At 60.4% G+C, this 20,639-nt stretch overlaps 3 protein-coding genes across 4 annotated transcripts; all 3 read right to left on the reverse strand.

The window, feature by feature from the left end:
- Window positions 1–32: 32 nt before the first annotated feature.
- LOC120388693 lies at window positions 33–5,332 on the reverse strand. 2 transcript variants are annotated; one of them, XM_039510700.1, is made up of 9 exons: window positions 5,300–5,332; window positions 4,722–4,914; window positions 4,127–4,246; window positions 3,435–3,623; window positions 2,826–3,053; window positions 1,985–2,176; window positions 1,601–1,736; window positions 914–1,105; window positions 33–665 (listed from the first exon to the last, which is right to left on the reverse strand). In XM_039510700.1, the coding sequence occupies exons 2-9, from the start codon at window positions 4,870–4,872 to the stop codon at window positions 128–130; spliced, it is 1,746 nt and encodes a 581-aa protein (XP_039366634.1). In that variant the 5' UTR covers window positions 4,873–4,914; window positions 5,300–5,332; the 3' UTR covers window positions 33–127. The 2 variants fall into 2 exon arrangements, with proteins under 2 accessions (XP_039366634.1, XP_039366635.1); XM_039510701.1 differs by having other exon boundaries at window positions 239–665; window positions 1,506–1,736.
- Window positions 5,333–7,682: 2,350 nt separating this feature from the next.
- On the reverse strand, window positions 7,683–14,404 carry LOC120388448 (vegetative cell wall protein gp1-like). Its single transcript, XM_039510269.1, has 5 exons — window positions 14,384–14,404; window positions 13,529–13,888; window positions 10,824–11,146; window positions 10,620–10,770; window positions 7,683–9,910 (listed from the first exon to the last, which is right to left on the reverse strand). Exons 1-5 carry the CDS (start codon window positions 14,388–14,390, stop codon window positions 9,063–9,065), a joined length of 1,689 nt encoding a protein of 562 aa, XP_039366203.1. The 5' UTR covers window positions 14,391–14,404; the 3' UTR covers window positions 7,683–9,062.
- A 3,565-nt stretch (window positions 14,405–17,969) lies between these two features.
- On the reverse strand, window positions 17,970–19,859 carry LOC120388773 (leukocyte immunoglobulin-like receptor subfamily A member 6). Its single transcript, XM_039510852.1, has 3 exons — window positions 19,677–19,859; window positions 19,240–19,305; window positions 17,970–18,619 (listed from the first exon to the last, which is right to left on the reverse strand). Exons 1-3 carry the CDS (start codon window positions 19,819–19,821, stop codon window positions 18,489–18,491), a joined length of 342 nt encoding a protein of 113 aa, XP_039366786.1. The 5' UTR covers window positions 19,822–19,859; the 3' UTR covers window positions 17,970–18,488.
- Between the last annotated feature and the right edge of the window lie 780 nt (window positions 19,860–20,639).

Below are 20,639 nucleotides of genomic sequence, written 5' to 3' on the forward strand. Positions count from 1 at the left end.
ATAGAAAACAATGAATTTTTTTTATGGGGGCGGTGGGGGAAAGAAAAATCAAGATTCTGTTCTCAAAGCACCCAGTTTTTCCTTCCTCCTGGATGAAATTTCAGCCGAGTCAGACACATGCGTTTTCCTAAATGTTTTTGTTTTCGGGGAGCAGGGGGATCAAAATCCCCTTTGATGAAAACCCAGCCCGCTTCACACCCCACCTCCAGGGAAGGAGGAATGAGGGCCCCAGGGCCGATGGGATCATCCGGTCTGACCTCCTGCGTAACACACGCCGCCACCAACTCCTGGGAAACACAAGACAGCTGCAGCCGACGCCTGCCTGAGTTTGCTGGGAGCCTGAGCCGGGGGGGCCGACAGCGGGTGGGTGGATCCAGAGGGTCACAGACTCTGTGTAGAAGGGAGAGGGGCAAACATCTCCTCCACCAGCCCACCTGCGTGGAGGCGCACGGTGTACGTGCTGCCTCTCGACGACTTGTGTAGCCAGATCCCGGGCACCTGCCCCAGCAGCCGCAGCACGTCTTCGTACCCTGCTTCCCGGCTCAGCGCCACCAGGTCCAGGTCCTGGTCCCGCTGCACGGCCTCCAGCAGCTTGGGGAGCCCCAGGCCCAGGGGGAAGGGGCGCAGGATATTCCACAGAAAGGGGGCGAGGGTGGCAGCCACACCTGGGGACAAACACCATGAGATCAGAAGCAGAGGGGCACATGGGACCCTGGAGATTGGAGCCAGCTCAAACCCTAAACCTAGGAGTCCTGCTCTCACTGCTAGACCCCACTCCCCTCCCGGTGCCAGGGCTAGAACCCAGGAGTCCTGGCCCCCAGCCCACTCTGCTCTCACCACTCGACCTCACTCCCCTCCCAGAGCCAGGGCTAGAACCCTGGAGTCCTGGCTCCCAACTCTGCGCTTTAACCACCTCTGTCTCCCATGGATTTCCGTCTCTTTGACCGAGCAGGCTTCTTCGGCCGCTGGCGTGCCAGGTCCCCCGTTCCGGGGTGGCAGGAGGCAGAGGACCCAGGATCCAAGTGCGGGGCTGGCTGTGACTGGCTGTTGCATGGGGCTGGACTGGGGGGGCCCCCGGGGGCTAGTGCGGATTCGTCTGCCAATTCTAGAAAGGGGAGAAAAGTAACAGAATTTACAGCCAAAAAAGAAATCACTAACACTGACCAGAGATAAAGCAGCAGCGGGGCCGCGGGGTGGGTCAGACACCCCGAGGAAAGATCAAGGCGAGATACAGCCAGCACACACCCACCCACTGCCCCCACCGGCCCGCCAGACGTCCTCAGCATGCAGCATCTCAGCACTCCTCGAAACAAAAAAATGAAGCGTCTCACCATTCAGGCCGCAACAAACTGCTCAAAAACATGAAACAGGCGCAGCTGACGCCTGCCTGAGTTTGCTGAGAGCCTGAGCCGGGGGGGGGGGGCGCGACAGTGGGTGGGTGGATCCAGAGGGCCACAGACTCTGTGTAGAAGGGAGAGGGGCAAACATCTCCCCCACCCACCCACCTGCGTGGAGGCGCACGGTGTATGTGCTGCCTCTCGACGACTTGTGTAGCCAGATCCCGGGCACCTGCCCCAGCAGCCGCAGCACGTCTTCGTACCCTGCTTCCCGGCTCAGCGCCACCAGGTCCAGGTCGTGGTCCCGCCGCACGGCCTCCAGCAGCTTGGGCAGCCCCAGGCCCATGGGGAAGGGGCGCAGGACATGCCCCAGAAAGGGGGCGAGGGTGACAGCCACACCTGTGGAGAGACAATGAGGGATCAGAAGCAGAGAGGCACATGGGACCCTGGAGATTAGAGCCAGCTCAACCCCTAGAACCTAGGAGTCCTGTTCTAACCACTAGACCCCACTCCCCTCCCAGAGCCAAGAATAGAACCCAGGTGTCCTGGCTTCCAGTCCACACGCTCTAACCACTGGACCCCACTCCCCTCCTGTTGCCAGGGACTGTACCCAGGAGTCCTGGCTCCCAACTCTGCACTTTAACCACCTCTGTCTCCCATGGATTTCCGTCTCTTCGACCGAGCGGGCTTCTTCGGCCGCTGGCGCGCCAGGTCCCCCCTTTCGGGGCAGAAGGAGGCAGAGGACCCGAGATCCGAGCGCGGGGCTGGCTGTGACTGGCTGCTGCATGGGGCTGGACTGAGGGGGCCCCCTGGGGCTGGTGCGGATTCATCTGCTGACGCTAGAAAGGGGAGAAAAGTAACAACCTACAGCCAAAAAAATATCCCTGACACTGACCAGAGATAAAGCAGCCATAGGGCCGCAGGGTGGGTCTGTCCGAGACCCCCGGGGGAGGAGATCAAGGCTGAGATACAGCCAGTGTGCACCCACCCACTGCCCCTGCCTGCCTGGCAAACGCCGCCTCAGTGTGCAGAATCTCAGGACTCCTCGAAATGAGAAATGAAACGTCTCACTGTTTGGGCTGTGACGAACTGCTCAAAACCAGGAAACAGGCGCAGCCGACGCCTGCCTGAGTTTGCCGGGAGCCTGAGCCCATCGCTCCAAGAGGGAGGAGGAGCCACCGAGTGTACACAGCTCAGCATTGGTTAAACTCGGAGCAGCTCCCCCGTCACACAACAGCGAGCTCAGGCTGTGGGCAGACTCAGGCAGGCAGCTCTGCGCATGCTGTACAAGAGACGCACCTGCCCATGCGCAGAGGCAGAGCTCCCTCTGCTGGGCCACGAGAACGCAGCGCCGGCTACAAGGCAGGCAGTTCCTGGCCAGGGGAACACGTCCCGGCAAGAGGGGCAGTAATATGGGGATCTCTGGCATGTTTAGGGGAGGCAGGGCGGGCTGCAGATCTGCCCGGAGGGAGAAATTCACACACCTACCTCTCTCAAGCTGGATAAGGCACTGGGGGCCTCTCTCAGGGGTGCACACCCGCAGCCCAGGCACCTGGGCCAGCAGCCCCAGGACGTCCGCGGCGCTCGCAGCGTGGCACAGCGTCTCCACGTCGACCCCATGCTGGTTCCTCATGAGCTCCAGCAGCTTTGCCAGCCTCAGGCCCGAAGCGAAGGCCGACAGGATGCCCTGCACCAGGGGGACGATGGCTGCAAGGCCTGGGATGGACAGACAGAGAGAGCACAGAGCTTGGGGTTAGGAGTCACCCCTGGAGAGTGCAGCCAGCTCAAACCCTAGAACCTAGAGTCCTGCTCTAACCACTAGACATCACTCCCCTCCCAGAGACAGGGATAGAACCCAGGAGTCCTGGCTCCCACCCTCCCGCCCCTGCTCTAACCACTAGACATCACTCCCCTCCCAGAGCCAGGGATAGAACCCAGGAGTCCTGGCCGCCAGCCACCCACTCTACCCCACTCCCCTCCCAGAGCTGGGGATAGAACCCAGGAGTCCTGGCTCCCAGTGCCCCCTGCTCTAACCAGTAGACCCCTCTTCCCTCCCAGCACCAGGAGTCCTGGCTCCCATCTCTCCGCTTGAACCACCTCTGTTTCCCATGGATTTCCAGCTCTTCGACAGAGCAGGCTTCTTCCGCCGCTGGCGGGCCAGGTCGCCTGTTCCAGGGCAGGGGGCAGAGGACCCGGGATCCGAGCGTGCGGTTGGCTGTGACTGGCTGCTGTGTGGGGCTGGCCTGGGGGGGACCCCTGAGGCTGGTGCGGATTCATCTGCCAACTCTACAATGGGCGGGGGAAGAGAATCGACAGCAAAATAAAACTCACTGACACGGAGCAGAGATAAAACAGCAACAGAGCCATGGAGTGGATCAGAGACACTTGACCCCAGGGAGAGATCAAGGCTGAGATATACCCGGTGTGAACCCACCCAGCACCTGAGCTGGTCCACCAAGCCTGCCAAATCTCAGCGCTCCTCCCAACTAAAACCAACGTCACCCCCCTCCCAGCACCAGTAATAGACCCCCGGTGTCCTGGCCCCCAGCCCCCCCCCCCCCGCCGCTCTCACCACTAGACCCCACCCCTCCCAGAGCTTGGGAGAGAACCCAGGAGTCCTGGCTCCCAGCCCCTGCTCTCATCACTAGACCCCACTCCTCCCAGAGCTGGGAGAGAACCCAGGAGTCCTGGCTCCCAGCCCCCTCCCCGCCGCTCTCATCACTAGACCCCATTCCTCCCAGAGCTGGGGAGAGAACCCAGGAGTCCTGCCCCTCCCTCCACCTACTCACTTCTTGGCCCAGCCGGTTCCTTGGGCCACTCGTGAGCTGGGTCCCAGTGGTCGGTGGCCCAGTGGCCGGGGGAAACGGAGCATGGCCAGCTGGGGGTACCCCATGTGGGGGGATCCCGACCTGAAGTGGGGAGAGAATAAACCCCCCGTTGGGGCACAAAACCAATTGGGGGAGATAAGAGCCCAGGGGCAGGGGATAGAGGGCTGGGATCCTGCCCATGCATCCCCCAAGGACCCCAACCCCACGAGGAAGACAGAGTACAGGCTCGGGGGGGGGGGGGGCAGCACAGCCCCCCCAGGACAGACAGATGGACGGGCAGAGGGTCTGTCACACCTGGGACAGAAACAGACATCAAAGCCACAGACGCACCAGGCCCCATAGCTCCCCAACCCTTAATGCTCCCCCAGGCCTACGAAAACCCTCCAACTCCACCTCTTTGCCCCCACCCTCTCCATCACAACCCCCCAATGCTACCCTAAACTCTCCACACCCCCTCCCCCACTCCACCTTGCCCCATCACCCCCTTCCCATACAGACCCTTCTCCCACACCACCCTCCCCCCCAACCAGGGCAAAGGGGTGCCCGCCCACCATACCAGCTGGCTGCGGGGGCTCCCACTCCATGGGGGTCTCTGTCTGAGGTGGGGAGCGGCGAGGTCTCTTCCTAGCCGGGGAGCACCCCTCCCTGTCCGAGCCCAGCCCCGGGGAACCGGCAGCCACCACCACCACCTCAAGCCAGGGCTCCATGGTGCCCAGCTGGGACCTCAGGCAGCCCTGGGTGCAGCCCACCTGTGAGGGGAGAGCTAGTGAGCCAGAGACAGAACCCAGGAGTCCTGGCTCCCAGCCCCTCCCCTGCTCTAACCCACTAGACCCCCCTCCCATCCCAGAGCCAGAGCCAGAGACAGAACCCAGGAGTCCTGGCTCCCAGCCCCTCCCTTGCTCTAACCCACTAGACCCCCCTCCCCTCCCAGAGCCAAGAAAGAACCCAGGAGTCCTGGCTCCCAGCCCCTCCCCTGCTCTAACCGACTAGACCCCACTCCCTTCCCAGAGCCAGAGACAGAACCCAGGAGTCCTGGCTCCCAGCCCCTCCCCTACTCTGCTCTAACCCACTAGACCCCCCCCACCTCCCAGAGCCAGGAAAGAACCCAGGAGTCCTGGCTTCCTTTGGACAGACCCAAACAAATGAGCTACCAGGACAGATACTAAAACCAGAAGCCCTGGGCCTAGGGGTCCCCTTTATACCTTAATCCCTTATGGGGCGGGACCCAAGGGAGCCAATCAGGAGACACCCTCTGGTCACTGAAGGCGGGACCTGAGGAGCAGGCCTTGCCATTGGCTGGTGCTCAGAGCCAATCCCTTGTGCTTTCTGGGAGTTCCAGACCCGCCCCTGACCCAGCCCAGATTTGCAGCAGGCGGTGGCGGCGAGGTTCCCTGCCCAGCCTCACAGCCGCCCCGAATTCATTCCTGCTTGAAGCAGAGCCGATCTTTTCGCCAGCCCAGCCCGTCTTGATGTGAAAATGGCCGGCCACAGAGAATCCACCCTAAACTGATCCACCAGTTCATGCCCCTCCCTGTTAAAAATGATCGTGACGGGGGTGGAGAAAGGGACCAGGGAAGTATTTACCCCTCACATCGCACAGCACCCGGGGGCCAGCCGATGAAATGAACAGGCAGCAGGTTTACAAGGAACCTAAGGAAGGGACTTTTCATCCACCTCCCAGTCAACCTCAGGGTGCCAGAACAGGGGCCCACGGGCCTCCCATTTTTTAAGGGTGAGCAACAGGGGGAGGGGGCAGAGAGGAACAAATGAGGGGTGGAGTCTTGGGGGGAAGAGGTGGCACAGGGGCAGGGCCTCGGGGAGAAGGGGTGGTGTGGGGGTGGGGTTACAGATCTGGCACCGGAGGCCCCTCCCTCTTTTACGGCACCCCCCCCTTTTGCTCCTCATTAACCTGTGGAACTCACTGCCAGCGGATGGCGTGAAGCCAATAGGATAACTGGGTTCAAGAAAAAGAATTTGAGCCGTTCATGGAAGATTGGTCTGGCTTCAGCCTCCACCTTGTTGGACCTTTGTCTGCTAAATCTTGTGAAACGGCTGGGCCCCACGTAGGCACTTACAGCCCTGGCTCAAGTCACCCGCTCGCCTTCCCTTTGTGAAGCTGAGCAGCCGGAGACGCTCACCAGCCGGCAGATTTTTATTTTCCCTCGATTCCACTCCCACCCTGCTCAGTTCACGTTCAGCCAGCCCGTTCCAAAGGAGCCAGGGACCACCAGGAGTCCGGCAGCCACTGAAAGCCGGGACAGACGGTTACACCTTCCTACTGGGTGTATTTCCCCCCCCCTCCAACTCATAGACTTTAAGGTCAGAAGGGACCATTATGATCATCTAGTCTGACCTCCTGCATGACGCAGGCCACAGAATCTCACCCACCCCGTCCTGTAACAAACCCCTCACCTGTGTCTGAGCTATTGAAGTCCTCAAATGGTGGTTTGAAGACCTCAAGCTGCAGAGAATCCTCCAGCAAGTGACCTGTGCCCCATGCTGCAGAGGAAGGCGAAAAACCTCCAGGGCCTCTGCCAATCTGCCCTGGAGGAAAATTCCTTCCCGACCCAAATATGGCGATCAGCTAAACCCTGAGCATGTGGAGAAGACTCACCAGCCAGCACCCAGGAAAGAATTCTCTGTAATAACTCAGATCCCAACCCATCTAACATCCCATCACAGACCACTGGGCGTACTTACCTGCTGATAATCAAAGATCAATTGCCAAATTAATTGCCAAAATTAGGCTATCCCATCATACCATCCCCTCCATAAACTCCCGCTGCCACAGCTGCACCCAGCCCAGCTACGATGCTGCCTGTACCAGCTCGGATGATCCCGTAGTGCCAACGTGGTTGGGTTTTCCCCTGTGCATTAAAGATGGAGAACAGCATTCAGGCCATATGCACAACAGACCATCCAGGCCCCTGGGTGTTAAAGAGTGGCCGGACAGAGTCCTTGATAGGTCCAAAAATCTGAACATCCCATGGACTGGACCATCCCAACAAACAGATCTAATACGAAACCTTCCCCCGCTGCACCTCACACTAATTTCTGATTAGATCTGGGACAACGACCCAGATTAGTTCCCTGGTAGAGCAGAAAAATAAGCAGAACATTTTAGTTTAGGCCAAGTGACTCTGCCCTGCTGGGTTCCAGGGCAGGGGGTTTTGACCTTTTTTTATTTGCAGACCCCCAAGAAGATGTCAAATAGAGAAGTGGACCCCTTGGGAAATCTTAGGCATAGTCTGGGAACCACTAGGGTTCTGCAGATCAGAGGTTGCAAACCACTTGTCTCAATCCCCCTAATCTAAAGAGCAGGGGTTTTCCATCATGTCATGCATTCCCTGCCCCCCTCCCTGATGAGAGAAAAAAATGGATGCACCAGCAAACAAAAACAAACCCAGGCTGTGAGTCTTGCAACTTAGAGCCAGGCTGAGAACAAGCTTGATGGAGGAGGATCCCACTGCTTCCACCATTTGGCACTCAACTGTCTCTGAAGCAGCCGGCATCTCCCTTAGTTGGAAAAGTTGCTCGAGAGAACTCAGCACTGAGCCAACCTGGTCACCTCCCTGCAGCACACGCTGCCCCAACGGGTTATGTGAAGGAGCCTGCAGTGATGACATAGCCTTGCTGGGTTCTAGGTTCTGCAAGCCAAGGGTCACTCTGCTCTAGCACCTTTAAGAGGTGATTTCCCTACCAGATCATGGATTTTCCCCTCCCTGATGAGAAAAATGTTGCAGAAAGGAGATTATTCAGGAAGCAATTTTTATTGAGAGAACAGCTGGAGATTCATTAAATAAAAAACAAGACAAGATTCCCCCAAAGGGGTGGGAATATAAATATTTAAATAACATTTTTCCTTTGCTCAGGGCAATGATATGGCTCCAGAGCGGCCACAGACCCTCTCCCGCCAGCTCCCCATAACACTGGGTGTGAGCATGCCCCTGCCGAAATGGGGTGGGGGCTAGATCCCCAGGGAATGGAGGGGGTTCTAGATTCCCCAGCCCACAACAAAATGGAACATGTTCTAGATTCTCCACCAGAATCAGTGCTACATTCCTCAGGCCTCCACATAATGGAGGGGGTTCTAGATTCAAAGAGGGACAGGTTCCAGATCCCAACATGTCCTGACCAAACGGAGTGTGTTCCAGAAGCCCCACACCAGAATCTAACTAGTTCTAGATTCCCAGCCCTTCCTCACCAAGTGGAACAGGTTCTAGACCCCCCTTTCCCAAACCAAGTGAGTTCTAGATTCAACAGATTGTCCCAACTGTTGGAGAGGGTTCCAGATTTACCACCATGCTGGGGTGGGTTCTAGATCTGCCCCAGCCCCTACACTAAAAGAGGGTGGGTTCTGGATCCATCCCAGATGGCTGAATCCCAGAAAGACCCCAGCTTTAAGGGAAGGAGTAAATGTTTCTATGTACTCTAGGCTAGTGAATCCACCTCTCACTCAGACCAGTGCTACTGGGAGGGAACTGGCTGCCTCACTTGGAGGGCAGCTGCCTTCCACCTCAAGGGGGCACTGAGGCCAATCCAGCCCCACACTGGGGTGCTGCAAGGATACGGGCCATCCACCTACATTCAAACTGGCCCGCTGACCATCGTGAAGACTCCACCCAACCCCACATCGACCCCTCTGCCACTTTCTCCTCACCATCTCCCCTTCTCTGCCCACTCCAGATCCGCTCTCAGCTGGCGATGCGGGAGCCAGGGCAGAATCCGGCTCCCTCTCCCCGAGCAGGAGAGAAGCGTTTCTAACACATGTGGGTGCTTGTCCTACAACCCTCCTCCTATCCAGCCTGACCCAGCCCATTGTGCTGTCCCCACCCATGTCAATTTCACGCCCCCCATGCCAATTTCACACAGACACCGTCAACTCACAATGCCCACCTCACAGAAGGACACAGCTGTCAGATTTGCGCTTGGGTGGCTTCCTCTTACTCCCCATAGGTGGGGGGTGGGGCGGGGAGATTCGGGGCAGACGGGGCTCTGGCTTGATGGCCGCCCATGGTGCCCCCCCGTCCTCCCGATGTTTGTAGGGGGATGCCAAGCTGGGCTCACCCAGAGGCAGGGGCCTGAAGGGTGATCTCTCCCTGGGGGAATCTGCGGTGCCAGGGATATCTTGGATGGGGGACCAGGCTGGCTCAGGGGAGAGCACGGCCATCAGAGGATGGACACCAGATATGGGTCCTGGCAAAGCTGGGGAAAAGGATGGCTTTGGGCTGGGACAGCTTGCAGAGCTGGGGGCAGAGTTAAGGCCGTAGAGGACGGCATCCGTGGCAACCACATGGTCCAGGCTCAGCGGTGGGGTGGGACCGCAGGGGGAACCTGCAGGGGACAGGGATACAGACGATGCCAGAGCCAATGGCAGGGAGAGCTCGGCCCCCAGTTCAGATGGCACAGTGCCAGCAGCTGGTGTAGCTGTGGCGATGCCCTCCATGACGTCCGTCTGCTCAGTGATGGGCCCCGTGGATTCATGCTCCCATCCCGTCTCTGGTGGCCAGGGGGCTGCCGAGGCAGCGGGGGGCATGGGGAGCTCAGCTGGGGACCCCGGTGCCATCCTGTGCCCTGGGGGAGGGCTGCAAAGGACAGGGGGCTGCTCTGGGCCTGCAGGAGCCAGGGGGGCCTCTGGGGAGCTGGCAGAGATGGAAGGAGACGGACAGAGCACAGCTGGGGCGGCCGGTGCCACATTGGGGCTGGCAAGAGCGACGACGGCCTCCGGCAGAGACGGGGAGAGACCTAGGCAGACACAAGAGAAGGGAATTCACTCAGGGACTGGGAAGCTGAGAGAGGGAGAGCGAGAGCGCCCCCTACTGAGTCCCCAGCCCCCTACTGAGCCCCCCCACCCCCACAGTCCAGTGCCCCCTACTGAGCCCTCACACCCTGCTGAGCCGCTGCCCCGCCACCCACAGCCCAGCGCCCCCTGCTGAGCCCCCACAGCCCAGCAACCCCACTGAGCCCCCGCTCCCCACAGCCCAGTGCCCCTACTGAGCCCCCACACCCTGCTGAGCCACAAACCCCTCCTGAGCCCCACCCCGCAGCCAAGCCCCCGCTGAGCCCCCAGCCCCTGCTGAGCCCCGCCCCACCCCGCAGCCCAGTGCCTCCTGCTGAGCCCCAAGCCCCCTCCTGAGCCCCGCCTCTGCAGCCAAGCCCCCTTCTGAGCCCCCAACCTCTTGCTGAGCCCCTAACCCGCCCCACAGCCCAGCACCCCTGCTGAGCTCCCGCCCCTGCAGCCCAGTGCCTCCTCCTAACCCCAGCCTCACTCCCGCAGCCCAGCACCCCTGCTGACCTCCTGCCCCCAGGCCAGTGCCCCTGCTGTGACCCAGCCTCGCCCTGCTTAGCTGGATCCCACTCAGGCCCAGCCTGACCCACAGACTGACTCCCGGTCTCTTAGCTCCAGGTGCGGAGGCCCTCGCTCTCCCCTCCCCAGGTTCGATCCCCGACGTACCAGTCTCCTCGCTGGGGAGCTCCTGGGGGCAGACCGAAAGAGCATCGTCTGCACCCCAGCCCTGCACCCTGACCGCCCCGGCATGGCCGCCAGCTGCTCCTTCACCGAGGCCGCTGTCCAGGGGAAGGGTGGCCGAGGCAGCGCCGTAGGCCTGGCGGAAGCGGAAGAGGAGATGCCCCGGGGTGGCCCCGCAGGACCCGCCACATTCTGCTCCAGCTCGGCCTGCTCGGCCGCGGGGGGGTCCAGCCGGGGGCTGGCCGGGCGGGTGGGGCGGGGCAGCCGGCTGGGGGCCGGTGCGGGGCTATTCAGGGCAGCCCCCCAGGATGTGGCCAGGCCCAGTGGCTGGTTGGCAAAGGTCAGCAGGGGCAGCTGCCGGGGGGCGGCCACGGGAAGGCGGGAGCTGGGGAAGCGGCTCAGCGAGGCAGCTCGGGGCAGCCAGGCGCTGGGTTGGTGCCCAGGGGCAGATCCGGCCGGCGGGTGGCCCGGGGGCGCAGCCAGGTGGTGGCAGGAGTTCCAAGGCCTGGGAGCTGGAGGGAGAGGAGAGAAGAGACACCCGGTGAGACGCCGCCCGCCGCCATCCCCAGTAGGATGCACGAGCCCCTCTAGGGGGCGCCGGCTGCACGGAGCTGGACCCCGCTGGGCGAGCAGCGGGTGGTCTTCGGGGGCTGCCACGTTGTGACGTTATAAGTGTCATATAATATCTCACTGAAAGGTGACAGGGCCCCAAAAAGTTAATTAACTCACAAACTGACCTGACCCATGGCCGAACTTTAGAAACTTGTTAGGAAAATGACTAGAGCTTTGAAATGCAGCCAGCAGTGTCAGAGGTAAAAGGGTAGGTGTGTGCTCAGGTCTTGTGATGTCAGCAAACAAGTCTTGTCTATCGCCATAGCTTTGATTCAAAGACCAAAAAAGGAATATTAACGTTTAGGAAGAGACTTGAGTGAAATAGTATTGTTGTCTCTGTGTCTCTTTGAAGGTTGTGGTAACCTGTATCTGAACTGTTTAAGACAGGGGTCGGCAACCTTTCAGAAGTGCTGTGCCGAATCTTCATTTATTCATTCTGATTTAAGGTTTCATGTGCCAGTAATACATTTTAATGGTTTTAGAAGGTCTCTTTCTAGAAGTCTATAATATAGAACTAAACTATTGTTGTATGTAAAGTAAATAATGTTTTTTAAATGTTTAAGAAGCTTTATTTAAAATTAAATTAAAATGCAGAGCCCCCCGGACCTGTGGCCAGGACCCAGGCAGTGTGAGTGCCACTGAAAATCAGCTCGTGTGCCGCCTTCGGCACGCGTGCCATAGGTTGCCTACCCCTGGTTTAATGGATAAATTACCCTGTGCTAAGTGCCAGGATGTTTGTTTTCTCGGGCCAAAAGGCGGCTGGAAACGTACAAGAACCCTGGGACAGGATCCTTCTGCATCTCAGATCTGCTTTGGGTTTCAAGAGGGGGAAACCTTAAGCCATAAGGATTGAGATCCCCAGTCACTGACTGGAGTCACCCTGAACATGGACATTGGACTATAACCCCTGGACTATTTCTAAAAGGACTTTTGGCAACTACAAGCTCATCTCTGCTGTGTACCTGAACCTCAAGAATTGAATTCAAGTCTGTCTGTATATGGATCTTTTAACCAACACTCTCTCTCTCTCTTCTTTAATAAATTTTAGCTTAGTTAACAAGAGTTGGCTAATAGCGTGTATTTTGGGTAGGATCTAAGTTATAATTGAACCTGGGTGTGTGGCTGACCCTTTGGGGTTGGAAGAACCTTTTCTTTCATATGATGAGATAAGATTTTCAGTAATCATCATATGTTTAACAGGTGTGTCTGGATGGAGGCCTGAGGCTGGGCACTTTAAGGGAACTGCGTTATTTGAACTTCTGAGGAACCAGTGAGGTACTGTAGAAGCTGTTCTGTGCTGGTTGGTAAATCTAAGTACTGGAATATCCACCAGCGTCTGGGGTTTGTCTGCCCCGTTTTGTTTGCAGTTCACCCTGATTGAGTGACCTCAGCTGGCTCCCACGGGTTGACGCTGGTTTTGCAATGCACTGGCTCTGCACGGGAGCTGTTGTAAGCTGGGGCAGATTTTGCACCGAGCCGGGGCTCCCTCTAGGGGTGGCTGGGCCCCGTAGCACAAGCCTGGGTCTTTCAGCTCCATCACTAGAGACTTGTGCAAAGAATCTGGGATGGGGGTGTCCAGGTTCGCTTCCCCAGGCACAGTCACTCCCTGGGACCTGGCGTCCGCATTTAAGGTGGAGATTCCCAGTGAGGGCATTTTCCTGCATCCCCTTTGCTGCATCCTCTGTACCAGCCCTGTTTACACGATGACCGTTGGGCATTCAGGGTACCCCCCGGCTCCCCATCATTGATTTCACCTGCCCCAAAGCAAAGGCAGGACCATATGGTTTCCCTTGTTACAGCAAGCTGACATGCTCCACCCCAGGGGCAGTTGCATTCTCAGGGCTGGACTATGCCCCCCAGCCAGAGGGCATCAAAGCCAGAGCTGTGGTTAAGTTTCGCAATCTGTAGGCAAGAATTATTCTGCTATTTTCAAGGGGGAGAGGGAGAGACTTTGCCAGAGGTAGATGGCAGAACTGGGACCAGAGCCCTGTTCTGACCACTAGACTACCACTCCCCTCCCAGAACTGGGGGTGGAACCCAGGAGTCCTGTCCTCCCCCCTGCTCTAACCATTAGACCCCCACTCCGCTCCGCTCCCTGAGCCAGGGCGAGGACCCAGGAGTCCTGACACAGATCTGTCCTGAAAATCACTGTTGCACCTGGTAGTGTAGACAGCACCTGTAGTGCTCGCTACCCTGACAAAGGGAGGGGTTAGGGACACAGCCACCACATGCAATTCCCATTCCCCCCGTAGGGGGCAGCCCCCCACGCGCCAACACTGTACCTGATTTAGGAGCCTCTGCCAGCTGCCGTTCGGGTGGCGCCTCCTTGTGGACCTGGGGATGATGGAGGCGTCTCTTGGGGGGCGTGGCCTCCGGCAGCAGGTTGCAGACTGGGCGCCGGCACCGGACCCATGGTTCCTTGCCCTCCTCGTCCAGGACCACCAGCTCCTTCATGTCACCCAGCAGGTGGCGCAGCGAGCGGTAGCTGTGCCGGGGCAGATCCAGGCGCCGGCCATGGTGCTGGTGGAAGAGCCTCCCGAAATCCCGCAGGGGGATGCCCCCCGGGTGGCTCAACAGCAGCCCCAGCACAGCCCCCTGGAGGGTCAGCTGCGAGCCGGGATCCAGCCCCCCCCCAGCAACAGCTGGAAGGAGAAACAGCTGTTGGGGGGCTCAAAGGGCACCAGGAGGGAGGATTTTATCCTTCACTGGCCACCAGGGGGGACTCTCCCACAGAACAGCAGAGCTGTGGGCCTGGCACAGCCGGGAGACCAGGGTAGATGGGCCCCTGCTCCAAAGTGGGAGAGAAATTCCCTGCACAAGGTAGGACTGCAGGTCAGGACTAAGGTTCTCATCAGCAATGGACAACTGGGGGGGGGCAGCCCCCCTCCCCAGAGCCACTAGGCCCCACTCCCCTCCCAGAGCTGGGCATGAAACCCAGGTGTCCTGGCTCCCACCCACCCCTGCTCTAACCACTAGACAGCACTCCCCTCCCAGAGCCAGGAGAGAACCCAGGAGTCCTGGCTCCCAGCCCCCGCCACTCCCCTCCCAGAGCCGGGAGAGAACCCAAGAGTCCTATGGGCTCCCAGCCCCCCTGCTCTGACCACTAGACCCCACTCCTGGCTCCCGCCCGGGCTCACCTGCCATAGCCTCCGAGAGTGCAGTTTACGGGAAGCAGGTGAGCGCTCCCCTGGGGCCCTTTATAGCCTAGGTGCATCGCCCCGCCCCCTCCCGGCTCAGGCTGGGCTGCTGTTAACCCTTTGGGCGCTGTCACAAAACTGCAAAGTAGGGGCTGGGAGCCAGGACTCCTGGGTTCTGTCCCCGGCTCTGGGAGGGGAGGGGAGGCTGGTGGTTACAGCGGGGGTTGGGAGTCAGGACACCTGGATTATATCTCCAGCCCTGAGAGGGGAGTGGGGGCTAGTGGTTTTGGAAGGGGGGGGGGCTAGGAGCCAGGACTCCTGGGTTCTATTCCCTGCCAGTGTTTTGGGCAAGTCACGTTACCTCTCTGCTTAGCTCACCTAGATGTAGGACCCCCCAGTGAGCCACCCACCCTGGTCCCTACTGCATGGTGCCTCGACTGTCTAGTCCCCCTCATGGGGGGGGGGGGGACAGGACCATCCCCTCCAGTTTATTCCCCACCCTCGGGTAACCCAAGATCCCCCCCCCCACATACCCCTTCGGCACCTAGATTGGTCCATCCATACTAGTCTTTACAGGGGCAAAGGTAGGGGGTAGGAAACGAACCCAGGTGGCCGGGCATGGCACCCTCCCCCGGGGCAGCCAGGGCCCCCCTGCTCCTCATCCAGCCTCTCCTTTCCTGTCCAGTTCAGGCAGATGCCCCCACCCATGCTCCCTCCCTCCCCCCAGGAGCTCCCCGTCCAGCCCCTGCCACCCCCACCCCATGCACTCCTTGTGCCCAGACTGCTGGGTCACACCCAGCCACCCTGCCACTCCCTGATCCCAGCCAGGATTGGCAAGTGCCCGGGTCCAAAGGTGCCCTGGGAGGCTGGGAACTAGCTGCTGAGAAGAAAAGGGGGGAGCAGTGCCCAGCCTTCAAAATAGAACCCAGGAGTCCTGGCTCCCAGCCCCCCTGCTCTAACTGCTAGACCCCACTCCCTTCCTAGAGCCAGGGAGAGAACCCAGGAGTCCTGGCTCCCAGCCCCGCTGCTCTAACCACTAGCCCTCACTCCCCTCCCAGGGGAAGGGAGAGAACCCAGGAGTCCTGGCTCCCAGCCCCGCTGCTCTAACCACTAAACCCCACTCCCTTCCCAGAGCTAGGGATAGAACCCAGGAGTCCTGGCTCCCAGCCCCCCTGCTCTAACCACTAGCCCTCACTCCCCTCCCAGAGCCAGGGATAGAACCCAGGAGTCCTGGCTCCCAGCTCCCCTGCTCTAACCACTAAACCCCACTCCCCTCCCAGAGCCAGGGATAGAACCCAGGAGTCCTGGCTCCCAGCCCCCCTGCTCTAACCACTAGCCCTCACTCCCTTCCCACAGCCAGGGCTAGAACCCTGTAGTCCTGGCTCCCAGCCCCTCTCTGCTCTAACTCATCAAGCCCCAATACCCCACTATTGCACTAGGGGGCGCTATGTGCAGGGAGCAGGAGGAGGGGCTCAGGAGAGGGGGGCTCTCCCCTGGCAGTCAGCGCTGGCCTGATACCCCAGGGCACTGCTAGGGGGCGCTGTGCGGCAGGGCGGGGGGGCAGAGGTCACTAGGGGGGCTCTCCCCGGCCGTCAGTGCTGGCCCCAGCGCTAAGCAAAGTTCCAGTTACTCCGGCAGAGAGAATCCTGCAAACCCCTGGGCAGGAATTACAGCCGTGGCCGTCGTCACCTCCCCCCCGTGTCCTCGGCTCCATGGGCCTCTCAGGAGACGCGTCGCCAGCGGGATGGGTCCTGCTGGGGTCTCCCTGGGGTTGTCCCTCTTCCATATTGTGGTTCTGACCCCACCTAACCCAGAGCGGCCAGCCGGGGTCAGACCAAAGGTCCGTCCAGCCCAGTGTCCTGTCGTCCTCCCAGCAACCAGAGGCCGTGCCCCACCCCCTCCCCCTCCGGCCGGGGTCATTCCAGGCTCTGTCTGTGTCCCGTTCCCACGGCCCCGCCCCACAGGGCCCATGTGGGTCCCACTGCCACCCTGCACAATGGGGCCCGGTGTGAATCCAGGTCACTGCTGGTGGGGCTTCGGGGGGATCCCTTTCCCCTGCCCCTCCCCCAGGGCAGTCCCAGCCGGAGCCGGCCCCCGCGCTGGGCAGTGATGAGGGTGGGGGGATCCCACGGGCGCTGCCACTAGGGGTCCGATGAGAACAGCTGGTGCCCCCCCCCGGGAGCCCACTCGCATATCTCAATCCAGCCCCCTGCTAGTGTGTGTGTGTGTGTGTTCGTGTCCCCAGCACTGCCCCCTGCTGGTGTGTGTGTGTGTCCTGCCCCCTGCAGGTGGTGTGTATGTTGTGCCCCCTGCTGGTGTGTGTCCAGCACTGCGCGCTGGTGGGTGTGTGGGTGTGTGTGTGTGTGTGTGTGTGTGTGTGTGTGCGCGCGCGCTCCCCCTGCTGGCTGCCCCCAGCCCAGGCCAGCATAAGACGCTCCCCAGCACTCAGGCGATGGGAAGGAGGCCGGGCCCTGGTACTTTGCAGCTGATCCTGTCCCAGGCGAGCTCCCTGCGCGCTCCCGGCACTGACCCGACTGGAAATCGGTGGGTGCCCCAGCCGGGGCTGTTCTGGGGCACGGCCAGCCGGGCATTTCCAGCCCCTCGGCGCTCGGCAGCGCTTCACTTATTGCTTAATAATCCCCACGGGTCACAGCAGTGTTTACTGTCAGGCATTTCCCCTGTTGCGCTGCTGGAGAGGTGCTGGGAGGGGCCAGGGCAGGGGCTCCAGGCACCTACAGGAGATTTGCATTGAGTGAAAGGGCCAGAGTGGCACAGAATGATGCGGTTTAAGCATTTTTATCCATTGAACTATTGAGAGATGTGCAAAATGACGGGGGTGGTGCCAGGCCATGGAGAGGTCAGATGATAATTATGACATGACAGCAGATGGGGAGATGCAGGAAGTTAAGAGGGGCCAGACCTGGTCAGACCAAAGGTCCATCTAGCCCAGTGTCCTGTCTGCCGACAGTGACCAATGCCAGGTGCCCCAGAGGGAATCATCAACTGATCCATCCCCTGTCGCCCGCTCCCAGCTTCTGGCAAACAGAGACATGGGACACCATCCCTGCCCGTCCTGGCTAATAGCCATTGATGGACCCGTCCTCCATGAACTTATCTAGTTCTTTTTTGAACCCTGTTATAGTCTTGGCCTTCACAACATCCTCTGGCAGTGAGTTCCACAGCTTGACTGTGCGCTGGGTGAAGAAATACTTCCTGTGGTTTGTTTGAAACCTGCTGCCTCTTCATTTCATTGGGTGCCCCCTAGTTCTTGTGTTACGAGAAGGAGTAAATAACACTTCCTGATTTAGTTTCTCCATCCCAGTCATGATTTTACAGACCTCTGTGAAAGTTACTAGTGGTCCCCCTTAATAGCTTACAAGCGGCCAGTAGGGGGAAGCAGAAGCCTTACGTACACAGTGACCTGAACTGTTTAACTATCTTTTCTCTTCTGCCTCAAAGCCGAGAAATCTTGCTCCAAGCCAGTTTTTACTAACCAGATAACAGAAGCACAGGGTTTGACACCCACCAATGAAGGGTTAACATGGCATGGTCTTTGTCTGAAAGTGTATAAAAAGCTTGGGAAACTTGTGTGCAGCAGAGTTTTTCTATCTTGATACAGAGCTCTCCTCTCTTCTGCAGAATAAAGCATCTTTTCCTTATCCCTGTCAGGCTGTTATTGGCTCTCAGCTAGGCAGACCCGATATTTCGGTAACACCTCCATCGTATCCCCCCTTAGTCGTCTCTTTTCCAAGCTGTTCGAAAGTCAATGGAGGTGCTGCACTAAGGGAAGAAAAACCAAATGCACAAACGCAGGATGGGGGTAGCCGGGTTGGCAGCAGCGCTGCTGGCACGGAGCGGGGAGCTGTGGTGGATCATCGCACCCTCGACGTGAGTCAGTGACGCGATGCCGGTGCAAGACAAAAGCAAATGCAACGTGCGGCTGCACTACCAGAGGTGCAGCGCGCACGTCCCGGGCAGTGAGAACCGCTCTGCTCGGCGCTGGGCAGGCCGGGAGCTGTGTCCAGTTCTGGTCCCCGCTCCACAGAAAGGAGGTGGAGACACTGGAAAAAGGATCCAGAGGCGAGCGACAAAGGGGTCACCTCAGCTAGGGCGCCTCCCTCGGGCGGCTGTAACAGGCCTCGGCCAGGATCAGCCCCAGGACGAGCAGGACCGTGGCGCCCAGCGCCAGGCGGGCGATGTTGGCGTGGGTGAAATCCGGGCGCCCCGGGGGGGCTGCTGTGGGGGAAGGGGAGAGTCACTCGGCGGCTCGGACGGGGAGATCAGCAGCTGGCGCTGCCCCGGGAGCGGAGTCCCCAACCCCCATCCGGCAGGTCTGGCTCCGGGGCCTGAGCTTCCCCAACAAGGCGGTTGCCCGGGTGAACAAACTGCCCCTGCCCTGAGGCCCCCCCCGACTCACTCCACGCCCCCCCCCATCGCTCGCTTTCCCCCACCCTCAGTCATTTTCACTGGGCTGGGCAGGGGGTTGGAGTGCGCCAAGGTCCCTTTGCAACCGGGTGTGCGGGTCAAAAACTGGACACCTGGGAACCCGAGCCCCAGGCCCCGTCCGGCCACCCAGCTGGTCCCAGACCCAGAGCCAGGCCCCCGGGTCCTGTCCCTCTCCTGGGACCCCCCAGTAGCTTCCAGGCAGCAACCTACAGGGCAGGAGGTGTCGGAGGAGCTGGGGGGTCTGGTGGTGAGGGAGGGGCAGGGGCTGCCCCTCCCCGTGGTGTCTGGGCTCATGCACCAAGAGTCACTGCCCCCGTCCCACCCCCAGCCCCAACCCCCGGGGGCGGCTCCTTGGGCAGCATGAGCCTTCCAGGGCTGGTTCAATGGTGATTCCCCCCCAGTCCATGTACCTGGCCCCACGCTGCCCGGGTGGGTGGGAGTCGGCGCTGCTCCAGGCTGGGTCGGGTCGGTTCCCCCTGCGGGAATAGAACCAGCATCTGTTGAGGTGGGGGGAGGGGCTGAAACACTGACTCGGCGATTGCCCCCCCACCCCCAAAACTCAGCTTCAATCATCACTGTTATTCCCGGGGGGACAGGGTGTTTGTGTGGCTGGGGACTGTGCCATAGGGAGCCACTGGGCCCTGACCCCTCCGTGCATCCCCGGAGCAGGGAGAGCCGTCTGGGGGCCGGGATCCCCCCTTCCTCTGCCCCAATCTCCAGTGCCACGTTGTCCTCTCTGCTGGTCCCAGGGGAGAGCCTGGCTCTGAGCGTCCCATTGGTGCAGAGCCCCCTGATGACCAGGCTGGGAGTGGGGCTGGGAACGGGGAAATGGAGCCGGGCCCCTCACCTGCTACCGCCAGCTGCATGGGGTCGCTGGGCTGCGAGGAGACGAAGGGCTCTGACCGGGGCCGGTAGCTGCAGCTGTAGCTCCCTCCGTGCTGCCGGCCCACGCTGGGGATGGGGAACTCGGCCCCGGCCCCAGCAGGGTCCATGTGTCGCTGCGGGTTCAGGTCTCCAGCCTTGTGCAGGAAGAACCTCACGTCCCAGCGTGGACCCTGACACCGGATGGTGACGTCTGCCCCTGGGGCGGTGACCCCAGTGGGGCTCAGGGAGATGGAGGGTCTGGGTAAGCTGGGATCTGCGCACAGGAGACAGACACTGAGAGCCAGACCCGGGCACCCACCCAGCCCCGGCCGGCCCCAGCCACAGGCAGATCCTGGGGCCCCAGGCAGAGATTCCCTCCCAGATCCCAGAGTTTCCCCCACCCAGAATCCCGGCCCTGCGAGCTGGGCTCCCAGCCCCACAGACACGAGCCGCGGCTCCCTAGTACTTGGGATCCTCATATGCCGTGTGTGGCCCCTGCCTCACTCACTGCCCTGGACAGAGCGACTCACGGGCTGGTCTCTGGCGCCGGCACCGCAGGCCCAGGGTTGCCGGTGCCCAGTTTTCAGCCGGAAAGTGGGTTGAACAGGGAACCTGGCAGTGCCGCTGCCCGGACACTAAACCTGATTCCCTGCAGTACCCGGCCTCTGCCACCAGGGGGCGGGAAGAGCAGCTGAGCTACTCTGCAGTGGCTCTGGCCCACTCACCCCCACCCTCACCCCTGGAGGTAGCTCACCCGGCAGGGGGAGGGTGGAGATAGCAGTGAGTGTCGGTTGAGGGGAGGGGGGAGAGGAGCAGGGGGCGGGGCCTCAGGAAGAGGCGGAGCAGGGGGTGGGAGAGGTTCCCGCACTCAGTGTCCAGTTTTCACAAATTGGAAAGTTGACACCCTAGCAGGGCCTGAGCCCCCCACAGGAAGGGAGTCACCCCC

Source organism: Mauremys reevesii, linkage group 22 (genome assembly GCF_016161935.1).
Source record: "Mauremys reevesii isolate NIE-2019 linkage group 22, ASM1616193v1, whole genome shotgun sequence".
In the NCBI taxonomy this organism is placed as follows: Eukaryota; Metazoa; Chordata; order Testudines; family Geoemydidae; genus Mauremys; species Mauremys reevesii.

Bases quoted from the DNA above. Each gene is read 5' to 3' on its own strand.
- LOC120388693 (XM_039510700.1), bottom strand. From the start codon at position 4,872: ATGGAGCCCTGGCTTGAGGTGGTGGTGGTGGCTGCCGGTTCCCCGGGG. The intron at 3,624-4,126 runs GTGAGTAGGTGG...CGCCCATTGTAG, and splicing joins GGAACCGGCTGGGCCAAGAA to AGTTGGCAGATGAATCCGCA. The intron at 666-913 runs GTGGTTAAAGCG...GTTTGTCCCCAG, and splicing joins GAAATCCATGGGAGACAGAG to GTGTGGCTGCCACCCTCGCC.
- LOC120388448 (XM_039510269.1), bottom strand. The intron at 11,147-13,528 runs GTACAGTGTTGG...CTCTCCCTCCAG, and splicing joins GGCAGAGGCTCCTAAATCAG to CTCCCAGGCCTTGGAACTCC. The intron at 10,771-10,823 runs GTGGCGGGTCCT...CGCTTCCGCCAG, and splicing joins AGGCCGAGCTGGAGCAGAAT to GCCTACGGCGCTGCCTCGGC.
- LOC120388773 (XM_039510852.1), bottom strand. From the start codon at position 19,821: ATGGACCCTGCTGGGGCCGGGGCCGAGTTCCCCATCCCCAGCGTGGGC. The intron at 19,306-19,676 runs GTGAGGGGCCCG...CTATTCCCGCAG, and splicing joins CATGCAGCTGGCGGTAGCAG to GGGGAACCGACCCGACCCAG. The intron at 18,620-19,239 runs GTACATGGACTG...CTTCCCCCACAG, and splicing joins CCCGGGCAGCGTGGGGCCAG to CAGCCCCCCCGGGGCGCCCG.